General features: G+C 60.0%; 2 protein-coding genes across 2 annotated transcripts; both read left to right on the plus strand.

Annotated features, from left to right (window-relative positions):
* The first annotated feature begins 141 nt into the window (after positions 1–141).
* Positions 142–7,826, plus strand: LOC112545587 (complement factor D-like). Its single transcript, XM_075902629.1, has 5 exons — positions 142–301; positions 2,746–2,902; positions 3,603–3,747; positions 4,633–4,890; positions 7,184–7,826. The coding sequence occupies exons 1-5, from the start codon at positions 244–246 to the stop codon at positions 7,337–7,339; spliced, it is 774 nt and encodes a 257-aa protein (XP_075758744.1). The 5' UTR covers positions 142–243; the 3' UTR covers positions 7,340–7,826.
* A 2,088-nt stretch (positions 7,827–9,914) lies between these two features.
* On the plus strand, positions 9,915–16,538 carry LOC102448963 (mast cell protease 1A). Its single transcript, XM_014572999.3, has 5 exons — positions 9,915–10,166; positions 10,955–11,111; positions 11,456–11,591; positions 14,335–14,586; positions 15,430–16,538. Exons 1-5 carry the CDS (start codon positions 10,109–10,111, stop codon positions 15,583–15,585), a joined length of 759 nt encoding a protein of 252 aa, XP_014428485.2. The 5' UTR covers positions 9,915–10,108; the 3' UTR covers positions 15,586–16,538.
* The last annotated feature ends 3,557 nt before the right edge of the window (positions 16,539–20,095 follow it).

Consider the following 20,095-nt stretch of genomic DNA (forward strand, 5'->3'; position numbering starts at 1 on the left):
GCCTGTGTTGAGAAATCATGAAATTTCCCTCAGGCCCTGGCACTGCAACAACCAAGCCCCCAGCAGCTGTTGCAAATTTACTCCCAGCTTTCTCTTTCCTGGAAATCAACGTTCCCCCTTCTCCCCCCACCCCCGGAGCGCAGTACAAAAGGCAGATCTCTGCTCTCCCCAAGCAGGGACACCTCTACAGGACAAGACACAGCTCCTGTGGTAGACTCATCTGTGGGCGTCTCAGCAGCTGGCATGGGTCACCTGTCACCTGTCCTCGCCCTGGTGGCTTTGCTGGGCATCTCGGCCTGTGGTGAGTGCGCCTCTTCTCTCACACCCTCCCTCTCTTCTGTTCTCTTCCTTGACTCCTCCGAGCCTAGCAGAGATGCGGGTGGGTCCTTGCGAGGTGGATGCCGCAGGGCAGCCTGGCTGCGAACTGACACAATAAGCAAAGCTGCTGGGTGTCCAGATGTTTCCTTGCCACATTGAAGGGTGACAATTGAACTTTATCGCATCAGCTGACGGCCCTGGGGGATCTAGTACATTTCACTGCTCTCTAGCCTAGCCCCTGCCGGCTGGGGATCTCTGAGCACTCTCCCAGCACGCCCACATGACAGGGAAACTGAGGCCTGGGGCTGCAGAAAGCTTGGATCTAGCTCACACTGTGAATCAATGTCACAGACGCCTGATGCCCCAAACTTACCGGCAACGCAGCTTCTTCAGTCTCTGGCTCCCAAAGCCATGGGCTAAGGCGGCGTCTCAGGACACATCTCCCAGTGGCAGGGCTCCTTTTCCAGGCCGGAAGGGATCTCTGGACTTAGCACAGACCAGAGACCCTCCGCCAGGTGGGGAGGGGAGGCAGCTTGAGACAATGCGGGTGAACGGAGGGAGAAATGTTTTGCTGCGGCAAAGCCGCCAGAGGGCTGGTGTGTGGACAGGCGGGTTAAATGTGCTGTCCATTTGCAGAGCGATGGGGGCTGGCACCGATAACAGAAACATCCGGGTCTGGAACCCACTAGCTTTCCCCACTGTGGGTGTGTTTTCTGAAATGCAACTTGACTCCCTAGAAGCCAAAGAGCATCCTGGGGCATGTGTGGGCGGATGCTGGTCCTAACCCCTCGCGCGTTTTATCGGTGGATCTCAAAATGCTTTCCAACGGAAAGAGGCAGGATCACCATTTTACAAATGGGGAAACTGAGGCATGGAGCGGGGACGTGACTTGCCCAAGGTCACCCAGCAGATTGGTGGCAGAATTCAGGTCTCCTGAGTCCCAGCAGGCACTACAGCCTCTCCTTTGATGCAGACACCCTGGTCACTGTTGCTGGGTGAGATCTACCCCAATGAGGCTAAGATGGGTTGGAGGGAGCTGGGGGCATTACCCAGCTTTTCCTAGGGGTCACGTATCCGAATCAGCTGTAGATCTGTCCCAGGGCGGATTCCTGACTATGGGCTAAGGCCTCCTGCTGTTCTCCCGGGCACGTCGGCGATCCATTGCCGCAGAACCTTCGGAGAAGTCTTCACCCCGCACACCTGGAAACGTCTCGCATTTCGTACCCGGGGCTTCCTTTCTCGTTTCTTCTTCACGTTCCTGAAGGGGGCACAGGGGTTTGTCCCCTCCGATGCTCCAGGAAACAAACACACGCTAGTCCAACCAGAGCTCCACGTCGGCTACCGGACAGCTGCTCCGGGGGGCCAAGAGAAATGATTTGTGACTGCCCCTCATTATTTGCATAAGCGGGGTGAATGGCTCCACTCCTTGGTTTGAAAATGCCAGGTGGAGGGGGGCAGAGACAGATGCTGCCCCACGGTTCCCCCTTGCACCCCTCCCTTGCAATCATGCCCTTGTAAGGGGGGGTGGAGGGGTTGCTGTCTTGGCTGATTCTGGGGGCGGCAGGACCATAACAGCAGTGCTGATGGAGGGCTGCGATGCCCCATAGCCCGGCCCTCCAGGGCCCCAGTGCCAGCTGCATGTGTTGGCTCCTGTAGGAAGCTCCTCGCTGGACAGCTAAAGTTCTGCTCCGCGGCTGCTGGCCTGGGGACGTGCGGCCGCACAAGGCCTGCTGCCCTGCCCCCTGGGTGGGGGTGACGGGGGGGGGGGGGCAAGGCATGGGAAGGGGGCAGAAGGCTGGAGGAAGCCTGGGCTGGATTCTCAATGGCCCAAGAATTGCTCCTCTGGAGGAAGCGAGGGACAGAGGCGTGACCCTCCCACACTGAGTGCTCCGATGGCAGCCAGGCCGGGCCTAGCGGCTGGGAACGCCAGAGCCGCGCTGCCAATATCAAACCGGCTCTGGACTCCGCTTCCCTTCTGCTCAGAGCTACAGAAGGAGGGAAAGGTCGGCGCAGTGCTTGGGGGGCGAGCGAGGACTTGGGCGTCCCTGTCTCGCCACCGCCTTCCCTTGTGACCTTGGTCAAGTCCCTGCATCTCACCCCGCATCAGTGGGTCAGCCAGTCTGGGGGAGACGGTCGCTGGGACATGGGAGACCAGGGTGGGGTCCTGAATCCGGCCGAGGTGGGTCTCTCCCAGCCCGGCGGAGTGCCCTGGGCAGCTGGCCGCTCTGCGGTGAGCCAGGCTGGGGCAGTTTCTCCTCCCCGGCAGCGGAGGCACGTAGAGACGCAGGCACACGGGGCCAAGGGCCCCTCGCTGAGCCGCCCCGCTCTGGATGTGTCCCCAGACTCTGTGGGCACCAAGGGGGCCCTCCCACGGCCAGGACGGCAGGGCAGGCTCAGAGGCTCATGTCCCTTTTCTCCTCTCCCCAGCGGGTCGCCCCCGGGGCCGCATTCTCCGGGGCTACGAGGCTGCCCCGCACCGGAAGCCCTACATGGCGTCGCTGCAGGTGGACGGGAAGCACGTGTGCGGCGGGTTCCTCATCGCCGACCAGTGGGTGCTGAGCGCGGCTCACTGCCTGGAGGACAAGTGAGTCCTGGCCGGGGCCCCGTGGGGCAGAGCAGGGGCTGGGGCCCAGCTAGGTCCGACACAGCCCTGGAGCATTTCCGGGCTCTGGACTGAGCGTGGCCACGGCTGCTTCCTGCCCTGGGGCAGGTTGAGTGTCCCCATGAGGCGGGGGCGGGGGGTGGGAGGAGGCTGCTGGGAAGCCAGCTTGGGCCTGGGGTCCGAGAGGGTGGGAGGACACAGGCCAGTCGGAAAAGCCTCGGGCCGCGCTGCCATTTCCCCAGGCAGGGGCAGGAGGAAGGGGAGGGGGTTGCTCCCCCCCCCCACCGGGCAGAGCCCGTGGGTGGGATCTGGCTCTGGCTCGCCAGACTCCAGTCTGAGGCTCGGGTCCCCTGCCTCACTGCAGCAGGGAGCCAAAGCTGGCGCTCCAGCTCCACAGGGGGTACTAAGGGCTCCCAAAGCTGGGAGCCTCGGGGGCCAGATCCAGGCAAGCCAGGCGCTGAATCTGGCTCCTGGGCCAAAGGCCCCCCCCCCTCCGCCCCCGGCTCTAAAGGAAAAGCTGAGGGTGGATTGCCCGTCACCCCAGGGGCAGGGCAGCCCAGGTGGGGACCGGGGCAAGGCAGAGGCTGGGGGCCCGCGGGGGATCGCGGCACCTCGGGGGCATGAGCGGACAGGCGGGGGGCGAGCAGAGCGCCTCATTCGGCCGTCTCCGTCCCCGCCGCAGGCCCAACAAGCCGTTCCAGGTCCTCTTGGGGGCCCACTCCCTCTCGGAGCCGGAGCCGCACAAGCGCCTCTACGGGGTGCGGGCCGAGATCAGCCACCCCGGCAGCAGCAAGGAGACCAACGACGACGACCTCCTGCTCCTCCAGGTGAGCACGAGCCACACCGGCCCCAGCCCCCCTGCAGGCGCGGTGGCCCCGGCCAGGGCATAGCTCCATCCGGAGCCCAAGGGGGAAACTCCTGCGGGCCTGGGGCTAGGTCCAGCTCCCAACGGCACCGAGCTCCTGTTGACTTCCAGGGCTGAGCCCCAGGGACCCCGCTGCCCCCTGCTCTGCCCACAGGCATCGCGGGCTGGGGACACCCCTGTGCACCACTGCAAGGGAGGGGGTGACGCCCCAGCTGCAATAGGGCCCCTTGTATTCACCAGCGGTGGGAACGCCAGGCACTGAGCAGGCCTCAGGGCTGGTCTCCTGGGACGCCGACAGGCGGAACCGAACCCGGGAGCTTTGTGCACGAGCCTCTCGCGCAGGAGCCGAACGCCTGGGGCGGGGGGCTGAGGCTGCAGAGCACACTCGCAATTCTCTCCCTCCATGGGCTCCGGGCCACGGGCTGGGACGGCGCCACGCCCAGCCCAGCCCCCACCTATCACCTGTTTGAGGGGCTGGGGGCAGAGGACGGGCAGGAGGAGGTGGAGCGAGGGCGGGGCTTTGGGGGAGGGGCAGCATGTGGGTGGGGCCTCGGGCAGAGCAGGGGCGGAGCACCCCCTGGAAAGATGCCGGTTGGTGCTGCCTGTGTCCAATCAGCGCGGTGTTTCGAGAGTCGCCTTCCACGGCGCAGCTCTGTCCCCCTCTAGTGGCCACATTCAGTCCTGCACTGAACCCACTCCTGGTCCTTTGAGCCCAAGCTGTAATGTAGACAGACTCCCGAGGTCTCCGGTTCTATCCTGCCGAGAGCCCAGCCAGGGGTCACGTGCCATGTACCGACTGTGCCCCTCTCACCCCCACTGACCCTGGCTCCTTTGCCCCCCAAATCAGCTGGAGGAGACAGCACAGCTCAATGAGCACGTGAAGGTCCTGGCCTTTCAGAGGCAGGACACGGATGTTCCCACCGGCACCGAGTGCGAGGTGGCTGGCTGGGGCGAAATGAACCACAACGGGAAGCTGCCTGACAAACTGCAGCAGGTGGAGCGGCCGGTGATCAGCCGGGAGACCTGCAACGGCAGGATCTACCACGACAACACCATCACGGAGAAGATGATGTGCACCGACTCCCGGAGGAAGGACACCTGCCCGGTACCGACCTGGGGGGGTTCCCTTGCCAGGGGGGTTGGAGCTCTGGGCAGGTGCTCGGGGGTGTGGGTGGGTCTGGGACTATCCTGACAGCCTGCCCGCCCCCTGGAAATACAGACCCACGGGTCGCCAGACTGGGCGAGGCTGATGAATCACCTGCCACCCAGCTAGAGGGAGCCCTGCCTGGGGGGGCTCAGGGCAGGAGGATGGGGGGGGTTCAATAGGACAGTACTGTAAGAAGCTGAAGTGTGTGGAGCTTAGGGCAGGGGGTTAGGGGTGTGGGGGGGGCTCAGGGCAGGGGGTTAGGGGCATGGGAGGCTTTGGGCTGGAGTTTGGGGGCACAGGGGGGCTCAGGGCAGGCGGATGGGGGCATGCAAGGCTTTGGGCTGGAGTTTGGGGGCGCGGGGGGGCTCAGGGCAGGCGGATGGGGGCATGCGAGGCTTTGGGCTGGAGTTTGGGGGCGCGGGGGGGCTCAGGGCAGGCGGATGGGGGCATGCGAGGCTTTGGGCTGGAGTTTGGGGGGCTCAGGGCAGGCGGATGGGGGTATGGGAGGCTTTGGGCTGGAGTTTGGGGGCACAGGGGGCTCAGGGCAGGTGGATGGGGGCATGCGAGGCTTTGGGCTGGAGTTTGGGGGCGCGGGGAGGCTCAGGGCAGGCAGATGGGGGCATGGCAGAGGGCAGGAGTTAGGACAGGAGGCAGGCGGTGTGTTGAGGGGAGTACAAGTGGTAGGGGGAGTTTGGGGCTGGGGCTCTCCCAGGCAGGGTGCACTCTGTCCCGCTGCACTGCACCTGGTCCCAGCCAAATGGGAGCTGTGGGGGCAGCACCCACAGGTGCAGGAAATAGAGGTGCTGGGGGTGCTGCTGGCCCTGCCCGTCCAGGATCCATATGCCAGCCCCATGCCCTTCGGTCACTTCTGAGCCCCACTTCGCGGGGGGAGCATGAGGTTCCGATTCTTACAGCCAATCGCAGCCGGGCAAAGGTTCGCCGCCGGGGGAAGCCCTGTCCCACTGATGTAAACGGGGCCCAGAATCCTCCCCAGTATCCTGACTTGTGCCCTTCAAACTGAATCCACGACTCAGGGCCCCAGCCGGAAGCCTGGCTCCCTCCCCTGCTCCCGGGCTTCTCAGCAAAACCGACTTGTGCTCACTGCACAGGCAGGCTCCCTGCTCTGAATTCGCTTCACCCCCTGGGCTAACCTGCTGCACCCCTGGGTGAAGGGGGCTCCAGAACAGGCCCATCCCCCCGGGCGGCGAATGAATCGTTCATCTGCTGTAAACTCACACTGGATTCAGCGTCAGCCTGCCCCGGCAGTCTGGCTCTGCCCCATCTCGTCAATGACACCCCCTGCCAGAGCGCTCCCACCCCCCGCCCGCGCCCCGAACGAGACAGCACAAGCTCCGTGCCGTCCGGACCTCCTCCCGCACCGCGTGAGCGCTTTGCAGAGCTGAATTGGAGATAATTATCCGCTGCCTAGTAAGGCTTGTCGCTTATCTGCAGGAAGCTCCCCAGCCCTTAGTCAGATACTGTGCAAATTACAGGCCCCCCCCCCGCTATCTGGGGGGGAGAGTTGGTTATTTTTAACCCCATGTAACTTATTTTCTCTTCAAAAGGACTTGAGCGATTCGGCGGGGGCAGTAATTACAGTGGTTAGATCCCAGCGCTTGGGACCACAGAGCCTAGTGGTTAGGGAATGGAGCTGGAACCCCAGAGGCCTAGCTGGGAAGGGGGGACTGGCCGGGTCCATCTAGCCTGGCAGATAAGTGTGACCAGGGAACACGAGGGCTCCTTCATAGGCCACTGTGGTACAGCCTGAGCCCCCTTCAGACTCATCCTGAGCGGAGAGCCAGGGATTGCTCCGGACCGTCGATTACTCTGTCGGGATTTTCCCGACATCCCTCGAAATGTCCCGTCTCCTTGGGGGCTCTGCTCCCGCGCCTGTTTCCCCTCCTCGGTGCCACAGGCCGTGTCGGGCACGAGAGGGCCTGGATCTCAGGCAGAGCGGGGGGGGGGGGGGTGCAGCTGCGGCCCAAAGAAAGGGGAGACGCAGCACCAGCTTCCCCTCTGCCCTCCATCCATGTTAGGCAGGGGCCGTGGGGATGAGGCAGCGGAGCCTCGTCTTCCCTGGGTCGGCCCTTTGGCAACAACGCCCAACCCAGGACAAACCTTGCCCTCAGCTGCCTGCTGTCAGCCTCAGGGATTTCTGTGGGGTCCCCAGGAGAGGCACCAGGCCACCGGGGCCATGTGGCAAACTGACCCCCCCCCACCCCGAGGCTGACCCTGTGGCTTGTTTCTGCAGGGAGATTCCGGCGGGCCGCTGGTTTGCAATGGGATCGCCGAGGGGGTGGTCTCTGCCGGCTCCCGAGTCTGCGGGAACTACAAGAAGCCGGGAATCTACACCCGCATCGCGCCTTACGTCGACTGGATCGACAGCGTCATGGCTGCAGCTAACTGAGGGCGGGCGGTCAGCCCAGGCGTGGAAGGGACTGGCCGCACGGCCCTCGTGGCAGGGGCACACGGCAGACGCGATGTGATTTCCCTAGGGCAGGGCCGATAACGCCCAGACTTCAATGTAACCGGACACTGGGGGCTGCCAGGGCAGACCTGGCCCCTCCTGCTTCCAGCTCACCTCGCTATTAACCTCACTGCAGTCCCCCCGCAAGCAGCACCCCGGAGAGGGGACGAGACCCCCCTGCCAGCTGGCTGCCCGGCTCCTTCCACTCACGCAAGTGCTGCTCCTGGAAACCTCCCTGCCCAGCAATCCCATCTGGTCTGCCGGGGGAGCGGCGGGCTGGTGGGAGCAGAGGTTGGTTACCCTACAGGCTGGGGCTCCAGGCTGGATTTCAGGTGGCATCTTGTGAACTTGTGTCCTCCCCGTGCGAGCCACCTCCGGTGCAAACCTGAGCGCGTGTATTGCAATAAAGGAGCAGGTTGTAACCGTCTGTCACCAGTGCTGTTGGGCTGGCACAGAGGTGATGCGCTGGGGGTGGAACTGGGGCTCTCATGGGGGAGGGTTGGGTAGAACAGGATCTTTTCTCACACCTCGTCAGACCAGGCCCTGCCTCAGTTTCCCTACATGGTCTCATATTGCGGTGGCACTTTGGGCTCCTGCTTTGGCTGTGAGAGTCTCTTGCCGCTCAGGGGTTTAACCCTCTGGCCACAATTCCCCCCCCCCCCCCCGGCCGCTGGAGGGCAGGGTAAACAAAAGGCCAATGAAACAAGGCAGCGTCCCGCTGGCTCTTCCCTTGGCAGACCAGGGCCACCCGCCTGCTGCCTTTGCTTCCTCCCCCCAGCCCAGAGCAAGCGCAAGTGTCGATTCCCTGCCCCGGGCCTCCATGTCCTGGGGTAGAGACCCCTCCCTGGGCTCCCTGCTGCCCCCAGCACCCCTGCCTGCCCCACCCCATCGGCTGGGAGGCAGCTCACTAGGCCCAGGGGGGAGAGGACCCAGCGGCCCTTACAGAGCCGGCACACGCCAGGAAGGGAGATACGGCCATTTACAGCCCGGGGTCGAAGCCCAGGACTTCCCCCAGCCTGCTCTGCAGGGATGAGAGGGGAGCTCAGCCCTTGCTGCTTCCAGAGGGTGGCTGCGCAGCGGCTGCTGGCTGGAGGGGGGGCCTGGGGCAGGCTGGAGACTCATCAAAGTGGTCACATGGGGCACAGCTTCCAGGAGCCCACCACGGCTGTACAGCTGAGTGCTGAGCTCTGGCGCTGCCACGAGGCTTTGGGGGGGGGTGCTGAGCTGCAACCCCTGGGAGCTGCTGAGATCAGGTTGCCAACGCCCCCAGACCTGACTCCATTGCTGCATCTGGCGGCCGGTCCCTCCCGTCCGGGCCCCAGCTGAACCGAGGGGACGCGCTGGCCGGCAGGATGTACCAAGTGCTCTGCTCACCCCGGACATTTCTCTTCTAATTGCCGGTGTTTAGAGCGGGGGGGGGGGACACTGACCAGCAGAAAAAAAAATCAGTCGGGGGCCACACAAAAATGAGAAGCAAAAACAACCCCTCAAGGACATGCCCCCCCCCCCCCCCCCCCGAGGAGAAAGACTCTTCCCACGTTCCCCTCCCACGTCAGAGCCTAGGTGCTGTTGAGTGCTCCAGCCCTGCGGGAGAGTGTGTGTGTGTATGGGGAGGGGGGCGTTTGGAGCACCAGTGCCAGCTCCCCAGTGCTGGAGGGGCCCCGGCCTCAGGGGCCGAATCCAGGCAAGCTGGCGGCTGCATCCGGCCCTCAGGCCTGAGGTTCCCCACCCCTGGTTTAGAGGGTGGTTGATTGTGAAGCAGAGAGGGAGGGGTTATATCTCCCTAGCATTTGACCTCATGGGCGCCTAGTAGCCAGGAGTTCCGCAGGCCCCTGGTGGCAGTTCTGGCACAGGCCCGGCATGGGGGCGGGGTGGGAATCCCATTTGAACCAGGCTGGTTTGTGGGATCCGGCAGAAAAAAATCCCCAAAGGGGAAACTTTCAAACTGATGGCAAAGTTCCCCCGAGGCACCCGGCCTCAGGCTCTCCCAGGCTCACTGGGCAACAGTGCCCGGCTGTGGGTTCTCCAGGAATCCTGGCAGCTCACAAGGGCCCGGACACCATCTGTTGTGTGTTCTGCTCCTTAGGCAACAAACCCAGCACAAAGAAACCACCGGCCCAGCAACCATGTTACTACCACCGCACAGCACGCACGGCCCCGTTACATGCGGGCGCACACGGGCACACGCACGCTGAGCCTCTGGCTGGATTCTACTACCTGGAACCCAGTGGGCACCACGCCAGGGCTCACTAATTATTGAAAGGGAAACTGCCCCATTCTGGTGCACGGCACAGTCCCACGGAGATGCTGTTTCCTGCCCACACCTGCAGGAAAGGGATCGAGCGCCAGCAGCTGCCTGGGGGCTTTGTTTGCATGTAAAGAAGCGAGCTGAGGCCCTACAAACTCATTCCTGGATTGGTCCTGCCTGGGGCAGGGGCAGGACTTGACTCCTGAGGTCTCTTCCAGCTCTACGATTCTGACGCCCCCGGGGGCTCTGTTCCCCTAAGTCTCTGGAGCTGGGCCGGGGGCTCCGCTGTGAGGCATGGCCTCCGCCTTCCCTTTGGCGGCCCTGCTGAGCGCGGCCCTGTGGTTTCCGTTCTGCAGAGACAGCGCTATTGTGCTGATCCAAGCAACAATTGCTGCTCCCTTCCATGGCATAAAAGCCACACGCCGCACGTTGAGCTCAGCCACGCGCCGAGGACACAGGAGATGGAGGGACCCTGCATTGCCCTGCTGGGGCTGCTGCTGGCATGTTCCACTCAGGCAGGTAAGCAAACTGCACACCTGTGCCCGCTCTGCCTCTCCGGCTGGGTCTGTGTCAGATCAACCTCGCCCTCCCTGCCTGCTCACCTGCATTGCACCGGCTCTGGCCACAGTCAGCAGCCTCCAGATCGCCTGCTCCGGCTGAGAAGGGGGGGATGTGGGGGACTGCGCGCGCCATCGCCTCTTCTGGCTCGGAGATCGCAGGGGCCGAGAGGACGGGTAGGCTCCAGGCGGCCCTTTGGGCACCATCTTCTGCTCACGCCAGGTGTCCCTGCGCTGACTCACCAGCCGGCAGGCGCCCGGCTATTTCCACCCCACGCGTCTCCCTGGGCAGCCGCGCTCATAATTTTACCCACAGTTCAAATTTAGCCCTGGCTTGCACCACTTTGCTGGCTTGAACGTGGCCTTCTCCCTGCTTGGCTGAGCCAGGTATGTTCCAGTCCAGGTCCCGCAGGTACGTTCAGGTCTGGACAGTGCGACTCCCAACGTCGGGTTGCTCCCCCCCACCCGGTGCCAGCAGCTAAACTCTGTTCTCTCACCCCCCCCCCCCCCCCGGCACCAGCAGCTAAACTCTGTTCTCTCCCCCCCCCCCTCCCCCCCCCCGGCACCAGCAGCTAAACTCTGTTCTCCCCCCCCACCCGGTGCCAGCAGCTAAACTCTGTTCTCTCCCCCCCCCCCCCGCACCAGCAGCTAAACTCTGTTCTCTCCCCCCCCCCCCCGCACCAGCAGCTAAACTCTGTTCTCTCCCCCCCCCCGCACCAGCAGCTAAACTCTGTTCTCTCCCCCCGCCAGGCGAGCAGGATGTTACGATCGTCGGGGGACACAAAGTGCAGAACCACTCCCGACCCTACATGGCCTTCCTGGAAAACGAATATAGGGAATTTGTATGTGACGGGTTCCTGATCCAGCCTCTGTGGGTGATGACCGCAGCCCATTGCCACATCATCAGGTGGGCGCCTTGATCCTGCAGCTGCAGGCTTCCGGGAGACAACCTTGGGCGCTGCAGACATGAACCGCACCGAGAACTGGCCCTCATGTGTCTCTCTTCCTCCATCCTCTGCACCTTCTCGCTGGCTTCTCTCTCCTCATGGCCGCACTGCTGGGGACAGTGAGGCACGAGACGTACAAGCGCTCGCGCCTCTGGCCCATGAGCTGGGCGGAGAACCCCGGTCTCCTTTTTCACAGCCCAGCGGCTTTCGCCAGGGACCTGCGCTGCCTGCCGAGAGCACGGGGCACGCAGGCTCCGAGTGGGCATGGACGGTGCTCTGCTCACAGGAACCTTGTGTCTTGCAGGAACGTGCGCGTCCTGGTTATGCTGGGCGTCCAGCTGCGGAGTGACACCCCCAACTACGTGAGGGAAGTCATACGCTTTTACCCGCACCCTAAGTTCAACGCAGAGACCATGGAGAATGACCTCATGCTGCTCCGAGTAAGTACTCGGGCTTGAGAATACATGATATTCTGATCAATAAACTAGGCAAATCCAACTTAGATGGGGCTACTATAAGGTGGGTGCATAACTGGCTGGATAACCGTACTCAGAGAATGGTTATTAATGGTTCACAATCCTGCTGGAAAGGCAGAACAAGTGGGGTTCCGCAGGGGTCTGTTTTGGGACCGGTTCTGTTCAATATCTTCATCAGCGATTTAGATATTGGCATAGAGAGTACGCTTATTAAGCTTGCAGATGATACCAAGCTGGGAGGGGTTGCGGCTGCTCTGGAGGATAGGGTCATAATTCAAAATGATCTGGACAAATTGGAGAAATGGTCTGAGATAAACAGGATGAAGTTTAATAAAGACAAATGCAAAGTGCTCCACTTAGGCAGGAACAATCAGTTTCACACATACAGAATGGGAAGCGACTGTCTAGGAAGGAGTATGGCAGAAAGGGATCTAGGGGTCATAGTGGACCACAAGTTAAATATGAGTCAGCAGTGTGATGCTGTTGCAAAAAAAGCAAACATGATTCTGGGATGTATTAACAGGTGTATTATGAGCAAGACACGAGAAGTCGTTCTTCCGCTCTACTCTGCGCTAGTTAGGCCTCAGTTGGAGTCTTGTGTCCAGTTCTGGGCACCGCATTTCAAGAAAGATGTGGAGAAATTGGAGAGGGTCCAGAGAAGAGCAACAAGAATGATGAAAGGTCTAGAGAACATGAGCTATGAGGGAAGGCTGAAAGAACTGGGTTTGTTTAGTTTAGAAAAGAGAAGATTGAGGGGGGACATGAGAGCAGTTTTCAGGTATCTAAAGGAGGAGGGAGAAAACTTGTTCATCTTGGCCTCTGAGGATAGAACAAGCAGCAATGGGCTTAAACTGCAGCAGGGGAGGTTTAGGTTGGACATTAGGAAAAAGTTCCTAACGGTCAGGGTGGTGAAACACTGGAATAAATTGCCCAGGGAGGTTGTGGAATCCCCATCTCTGGAGACATGTAAGAGTGGGTTAGATAAATGTCTATCAGGGATGGTCTAGCCCAGTGGTCTCCAACCTTTTTACACCCAAGATCACTTTTTAAGTCTCAGAACAGGCGAAGATCTACTGCTCCGCCCCCCCTTCCTTGAAGCCCCGCCTACATTACATGAGGAAATCTAATGTAAATGCACTACGCAGGTGCACAGTTCAGAGAGGGCTCAAGAGCTACTCTTAGAGCCCCTGAGATCTACCGGTAGATTGCGATCTACTGGTTGGTGACCACGGGTCTAGACAGTATTTGGTCCTGCCATGGGGGCGGGGGACTGGACTCGGTGACCTCTCGAGGTCCCTTCCAGTCCTAGTGTTCTATGACTCTATGAATGAATGCTGCTCCGAGTATGTACTCGGGCTTTATTTGACGGCAGGACCAGGCTAATGTCCCAGGGCTGGCAAGGACGAAGGAGCATGTAGCAAAACCAGGGAACCAAGAGCCTGGGGGAAGTCGCCCCTGGAATTGCCGAATGGGACAATTTGCCTCCTAACACCTTCACCGCTCTGCACCTCCTGCAGGCCTCTGCCCCCGCGCCAAGGGCTACGGCATCGGAACGTAGCTCTTTGTGCTGGTGTAAGTGACCCTGGGCGCCGCAGGCCCACAGCTCCTAGGTCCTCCGACTGCCCTCCTGAGCCTGTGGGACGTGACCAGCACTCTCGTTCCTAGGCTCCGCCACGCGCCGCTCACTTGAACATCCCCTCTCGGCCGCGTGGGCAGCGACTCCGCTTTGTAACCTGCACCCGGCAGGCGGCCTGAGACCCAAGGGATCTGTTTTCACGCCAAGAATCACACGGAGACACTAACAAAATACAGATTCACTGACGAGTCAGGCTACAGGAGCTTTCAGGGCCACGGAGGGACCAAAGCATGGGAGAGTCTCTCTTATATTGCAGGGGCAGGAACCCTTTTTGGGTGGGGGGGACGCACACAAGTGAGAAGCGGAAATTAACCCCTCACCGTGTCTCCCCGCATCCCCCTCCCACACCAGAGCCTCGGGGGGCCTAGCCTAGTAGATTCTGTGCGCTCCAACCCCCAGGGGAGGCAGCGGGGCACTGGGGCATCAGCGCAGGCTCCCCGATGTTGGGGGAAGCCCTGAGCCTCGGGGGCCGGATCCAGGCAAGCCGAGGGCTGCATCCGGCCCCCAGACCTGAGGTTCTTCCCCCCCGTTCTACATCGGTGTCTTGGTATCTCAGCTGAGAGCTGTGTCAGGCAGAGTAAGATCTGATGGAACAGGCTAACCCGACCAAGGGGGTGAGAGGAAATCGAGGCTGGAATGAAATCCATATTAGGCCCCTGGCCCGATTCGCAAGAGCACTGAAGTCTCTGGGCGCTGAGACCTTTTGAACACCAGTTCTTTCCCGTAGGGGCCTAAGAGCATGGAGCTGGGCTCCCGGGGCTTTCAGATGGTGGATACAAGTGTCTCGCTTTTCCTCTAGAGGGCTCGCAGGCCCGGCTGATTTAAAGCAGAGGGGGGTGAAATGCGCATTTCTAGCTACGCTGACAATCAAAGCCTGTGCAAGATCAGAATCGGCGGTTGGTCTGTCCCCCAAACCCAAAATGCGGCGCCCTCGTGGGCCCTCTAGCAGCCAGGCCAGGCCACTTCCCGGAGCCTTCCAGCCCCCGGAGTGTTGACTGACAAACCCAACGGGCCCCGTGCTTAGGGGAGAGCCTGCATGTCCTGACCACATTCTCCTCCCACTGTCCGCAGCTGAGCAGCCCTGTGCCCGAGGACGCGACAACGAAGCCGGTGAGACTCCCGGAGCGGGACAGGGAGATCCCCCTCACGGCGTCCTGCAGCACAGCGGGCTGGGGCCGCACCGGCCAAAACAGAGAGTCCAGCAACAGTCTGCAGGAAGTGAACGTCACCCTGGTGTCGAGGGACAAGTGCAACGTCGGCCGCAAATGGAGGATCACCGAGAACATGGTCTGCGCTGGGAACATGCACCACAATGCCTGCGAGGTACCGTCCTGCCTCTTGCTCAGCGAGGGGAGGCCAGATGTGTAGCATTCCAGGCAGCAGTTAGCCCGGAAACTGCCGGGAATGTCTTCCCTACGGGGCCTCCTGATTGGCCCCTTACGGTAGTGCAGCCAGCAGTCCATTCCCTGAGTGCTTTAGGCCAGACTGGGATAATAGGAAGGTGCCAGCTGATCTGCCTGTGGAACTCACTGCCACAGGATAGCCTCAAGATTCACAAAAGGACAGGATGTAGCTGTGGACAATAGGAATATCCCGAGTTATGAGGATAGGGATGGGATGGTGGAGGGCTAGGGTTAGGGTTAGGGTTAGGGTGGTGGAATATAAATTCTCATGTTCCAGGGCAGGATCCAACCTCTAACTGTAAGGTCAGGAAGAAAAGCTCCTGGAGGACCCCTTATCTCAGAGCGATCTGCTCCTGGGGTTCTCACAGCTCCTTCTCAAGCATAGAAGCAGCGGGCGTGAGTGGAGGGCAGGTACCCGCGCTCTGCTCTGAGCCAGGATGACAAGTCCCATGTTCACCCTGAAGATCCAGATTCGGCGAGCCTGAGCCTGAAATGCTCCCTTCCGCGCCCAGGTGCAAGTGATGCTGTGAGCTGCAAGGCAACAGACCAGCAGGCCCATAGGGCTCATGGGGTGCTCCAGAGAAGGGGGGGCACAGAGGTTCGGGTGCTGATGGGTAAGTCACACAGGGTAGCATCAGAGAGACGGGAGCGCAGCATGTGTGGTAATGGGGCGGTTGGGCAGCCTCTGAGACCTGAGTCAGATCTGGCGCCCGTGGTTCCCGTGCTGTTCCCGCGGGCTAGCTCGTGTGTGTCCCGTCCGCAGGGCGACTCGGGCGGGCCACTGGTGTGCGATGACGTGGCTGAAGGCGTGGTCTCCTTTGGCAGCAAGAGATGCGGCGGCAGCAAGCTCCCGACGGTCTATACCCAGATCTCCCGATACTTGCTGTGGATCAAAAACATCACCCAATCGACCTGCTAGGGGATCGGAGGGGCTGCTCATCCCCCCTCCTTCCTGGCCAGCACCCCCGCCAGGAACGGCTCCTTCACCCTTCGTGGGCTGCTAAGAACCCCACCCACACCTGACACAAGCTGAGCATGTGCTTGCTTTAACTTTAACCACTTAACTGCTGAACAGGGCAACTGGGGCTCACCCTCCTGAGGCTTGGGGAGGGGGGTGTCGGATAGGGCACAGGGTAAAGGTGCTGGGGACCCAGGCCTGTCCCAAAGGCAGAGAAAGGATTAAACGGGGAAGAGAGGGGTTTTCACGGCTCGATAATCCAGTCCTGGAAAGTAATCCCTTTGTTCTGTTTAGTTTAGCGGTGTCAGAGATCAGAGCGAGTTAGCGGCTGCGCCTCTGGGGATAAGAGTCTACTATAGCTAACGGGATTCCTCCTGTAGCTCAAGCAGCAGACGTTCAGCCTTTAGCACGAGAGCCAATGCTCCATCTGTAACCCAGAGGCACCAAGGCCACTGAGCTGGGCGAGTGAAGTCTGCTGACTTTGCGTTCATGCAGGCACGTGGCTTTAGTCCCTGCGGTCGACAGCGCTATGCAGATCCTGTAGCCACATCAGAGAAGGTGTTTGTATCCCTGCCCCACTTCCCAATCTCAGCCTGCCCAGCGATGCGACCGGATCGCACGTTGCAACAGCTAGGAAAGGCTCCTGGTACTTCCTTTGGCCTACGCAGGCTCAGGATCTTGTTGCCTTTGCCCATAGCTTGCTCCCCGCACACGTGCTTTCTCTAGAGTGTAAGTTTGTTGGGGTGGGGACCAAACCTCTGTTTGAGCAGCACCCGGCCACCCTGCTGCCTTTTGGGAGCTGCCAGGTTCTGCCATAAATACACACCATTCTTACCAATCTTCTGCTGCTGTTTTGATACTGTGAGGCCGTTTTTGGCTTTGTGAAAAATGCTAATCCTAATAAACCTGTTTCATAGCTGAGTGTTTGCATTCTCCTTTCCACACCTTCCATCTGCAGGCTGGGAACACCTCCCTTCCAGCGGAGGAGCGTGCTAACGGAACCCTAGACTTATTATTTGGGATCAGAGCCTCTAGTCTGTGTCATAGGCCCTACAGTGTATGCAAACGCTGGGGATTCTCCTTTAGCTGAGCTGAGGGGCCTGTGCTGATGTATGCCACTTCTGTGGCATGATGTTCTGCAGGGAGTGAGCTTGTGAGGCTTGAGACAGGAACCCAGAGGAAAGAGAGTTCTTCCATTTTCTTATGAGCTTCCATGCACAGAGAGAAACTGGGAGAGAGGAAAAAACACCTTTATAGTCCCTCCTTGTTCCTGAGATAGGTCATCCTCCAGCAGCCGTCCTGCGTCTTTTACATGTACCCACGGGTGTGCCCACACCACAGGGTCTACGGCGCTGTCGGCTCTAGCCAAGCTGGGGGGAAGGGTCTGGCAGTCCCCACGCCGCAGCGCAGCAGAGCTGAAAGCCGCTCTGGGGGGGGAAGCGGAGCAGTTGGCGAGGGCCTCAGCCTCCTCATTCGTGTAGCTACAAGGAAGCGGACGCCAACGCTTTCACACTCGGGGTGGGGAGCGCTGCCAGGAAGAAGGGAAAATGTTTGGGGGACAGGGAGCTCTGAAGCCACGTTGTCTTAGGCCGTGATCTTCGCGCAGGCCCACGAATATCACGTTCCCAGGGGTCCTCCCCTCCCATTTCACCCAGTTACAGATGCTGAGGGCCCTGGTACAAACATCCTCTCTTCGCCCTGCCGCGGAGCCAAGAGAGTCGAGCCGGTCTGTGTCTGACTGGAAGTCCTCCAGGAATGCGCGGCAAAGGCTGGCGGTCTTGTTTCTGCCCTAGGGCAGTAGAGGCCATTTAAAGATGGCAGGAAGGAGGGACAGGGAGCTAATGCCGCTGTCTGGGCTAATTCCACTCAGGCTTTTACCGCTAAGGAGCATCATCTTTCTACCCCCGTCACGTTACTGGATTTTGAGAGGAGCAGTTGGGTCACTGCTGCACCCAAGGGGGGGTGTTCACCCCAAAAGTGGTACAAAGGGGGCCTTGTGAGGTGTCAAACGCTTACTTTCTACTGGTGCTGTACATGCTCTTCACATATCTGTGTAATGTCTGGGGGTGAAGTTATGAATGTGTACTCTGTGTGGAGACTGGAAGGTTCTCTATATGTGGTTGAGGAATGGGCCAGGAATGTTTGCCTACTGACATGCTAATGAGCAAGTCTCCAAGGAACAGCGGATCTCTGGAGGCCAAAGACACACCTGGCCACTGGCCACGTGACGGGGGCCAGCTTGGAAGAAACCTGGAAGGAGGGAGAAAGATGCGAGGTGGCCGACTCCAGGTGGGTCTTCAGATCAGCTTCGGACTCCAGATGCGGCCTCGCAGGGAATCATGAGCCGGGAAGAACTGTGGACCCATCCTGCCATAGGATGTGCACAGGACTTTTAAGCCAGTAGCTAGAACATCTCTGCTAGAGCCTGAACTGAGAACTGGGAGATTCGATACATGTAACGTCTGATACTTTAACAACCTCACTCTCAGGCTTTTCTTTCTTGTAGCAATAAACCTTTAGATTGTAGATTCTAAAGGATTGGCTCAGTGTGGTTTCTGGGTAAGATCCAGAGAGTAAATTGGCCTGGGATCTGTGGCTGGTTTCTTGGAACCAGACAGAACTTGTTCGGGGTCGGTGAGATTGGGTGCTAAGACCCCCCACCTGTGTATGAGGCCCAGGGCCACCTGGGGCACGGATATTGCTGGGGTGTCGGAGGGGTTTTGCTCGTGAGGCTTCAGGCAGGCAGCTGAAGCGCTCTGTGGGACTGGTTTGCGGCCTATTTGGGAAGGCCTCCAGTCTGGGGGCTAGAGAGAGCCCCTGATTTGAGCGATTCGCCCTGAGCAGACGCCCTCAGCTGTGGCCAGACCCGGCTCGGTCCCTCACACCCCCGAGATCGCTGAGTGCAGGGTGCTCTGGGTGGGGGGTGCTCACCCCTCTGCAGGATAGTGGGGCTCAAAGCAAGCAAGGGCCACTGAGGGAGTGATCAGACAACGTCTTCTCTGCTGGCGGGCACACAAAGGGCCTTCACGCCTGCCCCAGTCCACGTCACCTCAGAGGCTCTAATTCATCTCCCGGCCTAATGGGAGACAGCAGTGCCAGGCCGAAAGCGCCATAGCTGGGAGAGCTGCTTTTGCTGCTAGCAGCTACTTTACCAGGAATGGCCCCGCTGGAGGGCAAATCTGCTTCAGAAATGCTGCCGGGCCTCACTCTACCTAGGCACCAAGACTGATCACCACCACCTCGTTATCTGATGCCGTGCTGCCAAGCGCGGTACAGAAGCAGCAGGCTCCCTCACCACAGACCTCCTGTTCCTGGAAGGACCAGGCACTAAGCAAGTTTGATCTGCTGTGCTCTATGCCTCTGGCTGCTAGCAATACCGGTCAGGGTTAGCCACCAGGCACAGCTCACATTTAAGGGCAAAATCCATCTCTGCTTTGGATGGGCATGGACTGAGCCACGCAGCCCTGCTCTCCACGGGGCTCAGAGCGGCCTAGGAGCAGTTTGAGGATGGTAGGGAAAGGCTGCCTACGTAGCAGGGCTTTTTCTGGGGGCCAATCAGAAGTGAGTAAAGTGCATTCCCCGGGAAAGGTCACTGTCAGCTTGGAGCGTTAACGTTCATGCCAGAAAGACCCAGAGGCCTCAGCCCAGATCAGCACCCCGCAGCGCAAGGCCAGAAACAAACCCTGCCATATGGAGCCTGCCCTTTCGGGGGGCCAAAGACGTGTAACTAGCCTCGTGTCGCAGGCAGGGAATTGAAGCGCAGTGCGATTAAGTGACGCGGCCACAGTCTACGCAAATCCAGACACAGAACCCAGAGACCCAACCCCGACGCTTCCTCACAAGCCCGACTTGAATGGTGACTCCCCCGGCCCCCGCAGAGCAAACAGACATCCCGGTCACCGGGCGAACGATCGGCTATCGCTTCTCCTGCGACACGGTCTGCAGCAGCATGAACAAAACACTTTGCGGCTCAGCACCTTGCAAGGCAGCTCAGCGATAAGATCGAGAGACTGGTGTTGTTTTCAGGTGGGTTTTTTAACTCAGCAGAATCTGCAAACGGCTGATGGGGAAATAACCAGTATAAAGAGCCTCATAGCTGAACTGCAAGCAGGAAGGAAGCCAGGGATAATCTCAGTATATCAGCACGCCCACCTCAGGTCTATTCACCACCACTTTGGGGAAGGTATTTCCTGCATAGGAAGACAACTTTTGATTAACTCGGAGATGCGAACCCACAGCTAATTTTCCCCCCTCCATTTTAAACTGTGCACTACATCTTTCACCCACCGGGGCGACTGCTTAGCAGAGAAACAGCAATTGGTCATTCATAGAATCACAGGACTAGAAGGGACCTCGAGAGGTCAGCGAGTCCAGTCCCCTGCCCCCATGGCAGGACCAAATACTGTCTAGACCATCCCTGATAGACATTTATCTAACCTGCTCTTAAATATCTCCAGAGATGGGGATTCCA

This window comes from Pelodiscus sinensis, chromosome 19 (genome assembly GCF_049634645.1).
Source record: "Pelodiscus sinensis isolate JC-2024 chromosome 19, ASM4963464v1, whole genome shotgun sequence".
NCBI classification, from domain to species: Eukaryota; Metazoa; Chordata; order Testudines; family Trionychidae; genus Pelodiscus; species Pelodiscus sinensis.

What these genes read in the sequence shown, in the direction of transcription:
- LOC102448963 (XM_014572999.3), top strand. Translation starts at nt 10,109, where the DNA reads ATGGAGGGACCCTGCATTGCCCTGCTGGGGCTGCTGCTGGCATGTTCC. An exon ending in GGCATGTTCCACTCAGGCAG is followed by an intron (nt 10,167 to 10,954) that starts GTAAGCAAACTG and finishes TCCCCCCGCCAG; the next exon opens with GCGAGCAGGATGTTACGATC. An exon ending in GCCCATTGCCACATCATCAG is followed by an intron (nt 11,112 to 11,455) that starts GTGGGCGCCTTG and finishes TGTGTCTTGCAG; the next exon opens with GAACGTGCGCGTCCTGGTTA.
- LOC112545587 (XM_075902629.1), top strand. Translation starts at nt 244, where the DNA reads ATGGGTCACCTGTCACCTGTCCTCGCCCTGGTGGCTTTGCTGGGCATC. An exon ending in GCTGGGCATCTCGGCCTGTG is followed by an intron (nt 302 to 2,745) that starts GTGAGTGCGCCT and finishes TCCTCTCCCCAG; the next exon opens with CGGGTCGCCCCCGGGGCCGC. An exon ending in GGAGGAAGGACACCTGCCCG is followed by an intron (nt 4,891 to 7,183) that starts GTACCGACCTGG and finishes TTGTTTCTGCAG; the next exon opens with GGAGATTCCGGCGGGCCGCT.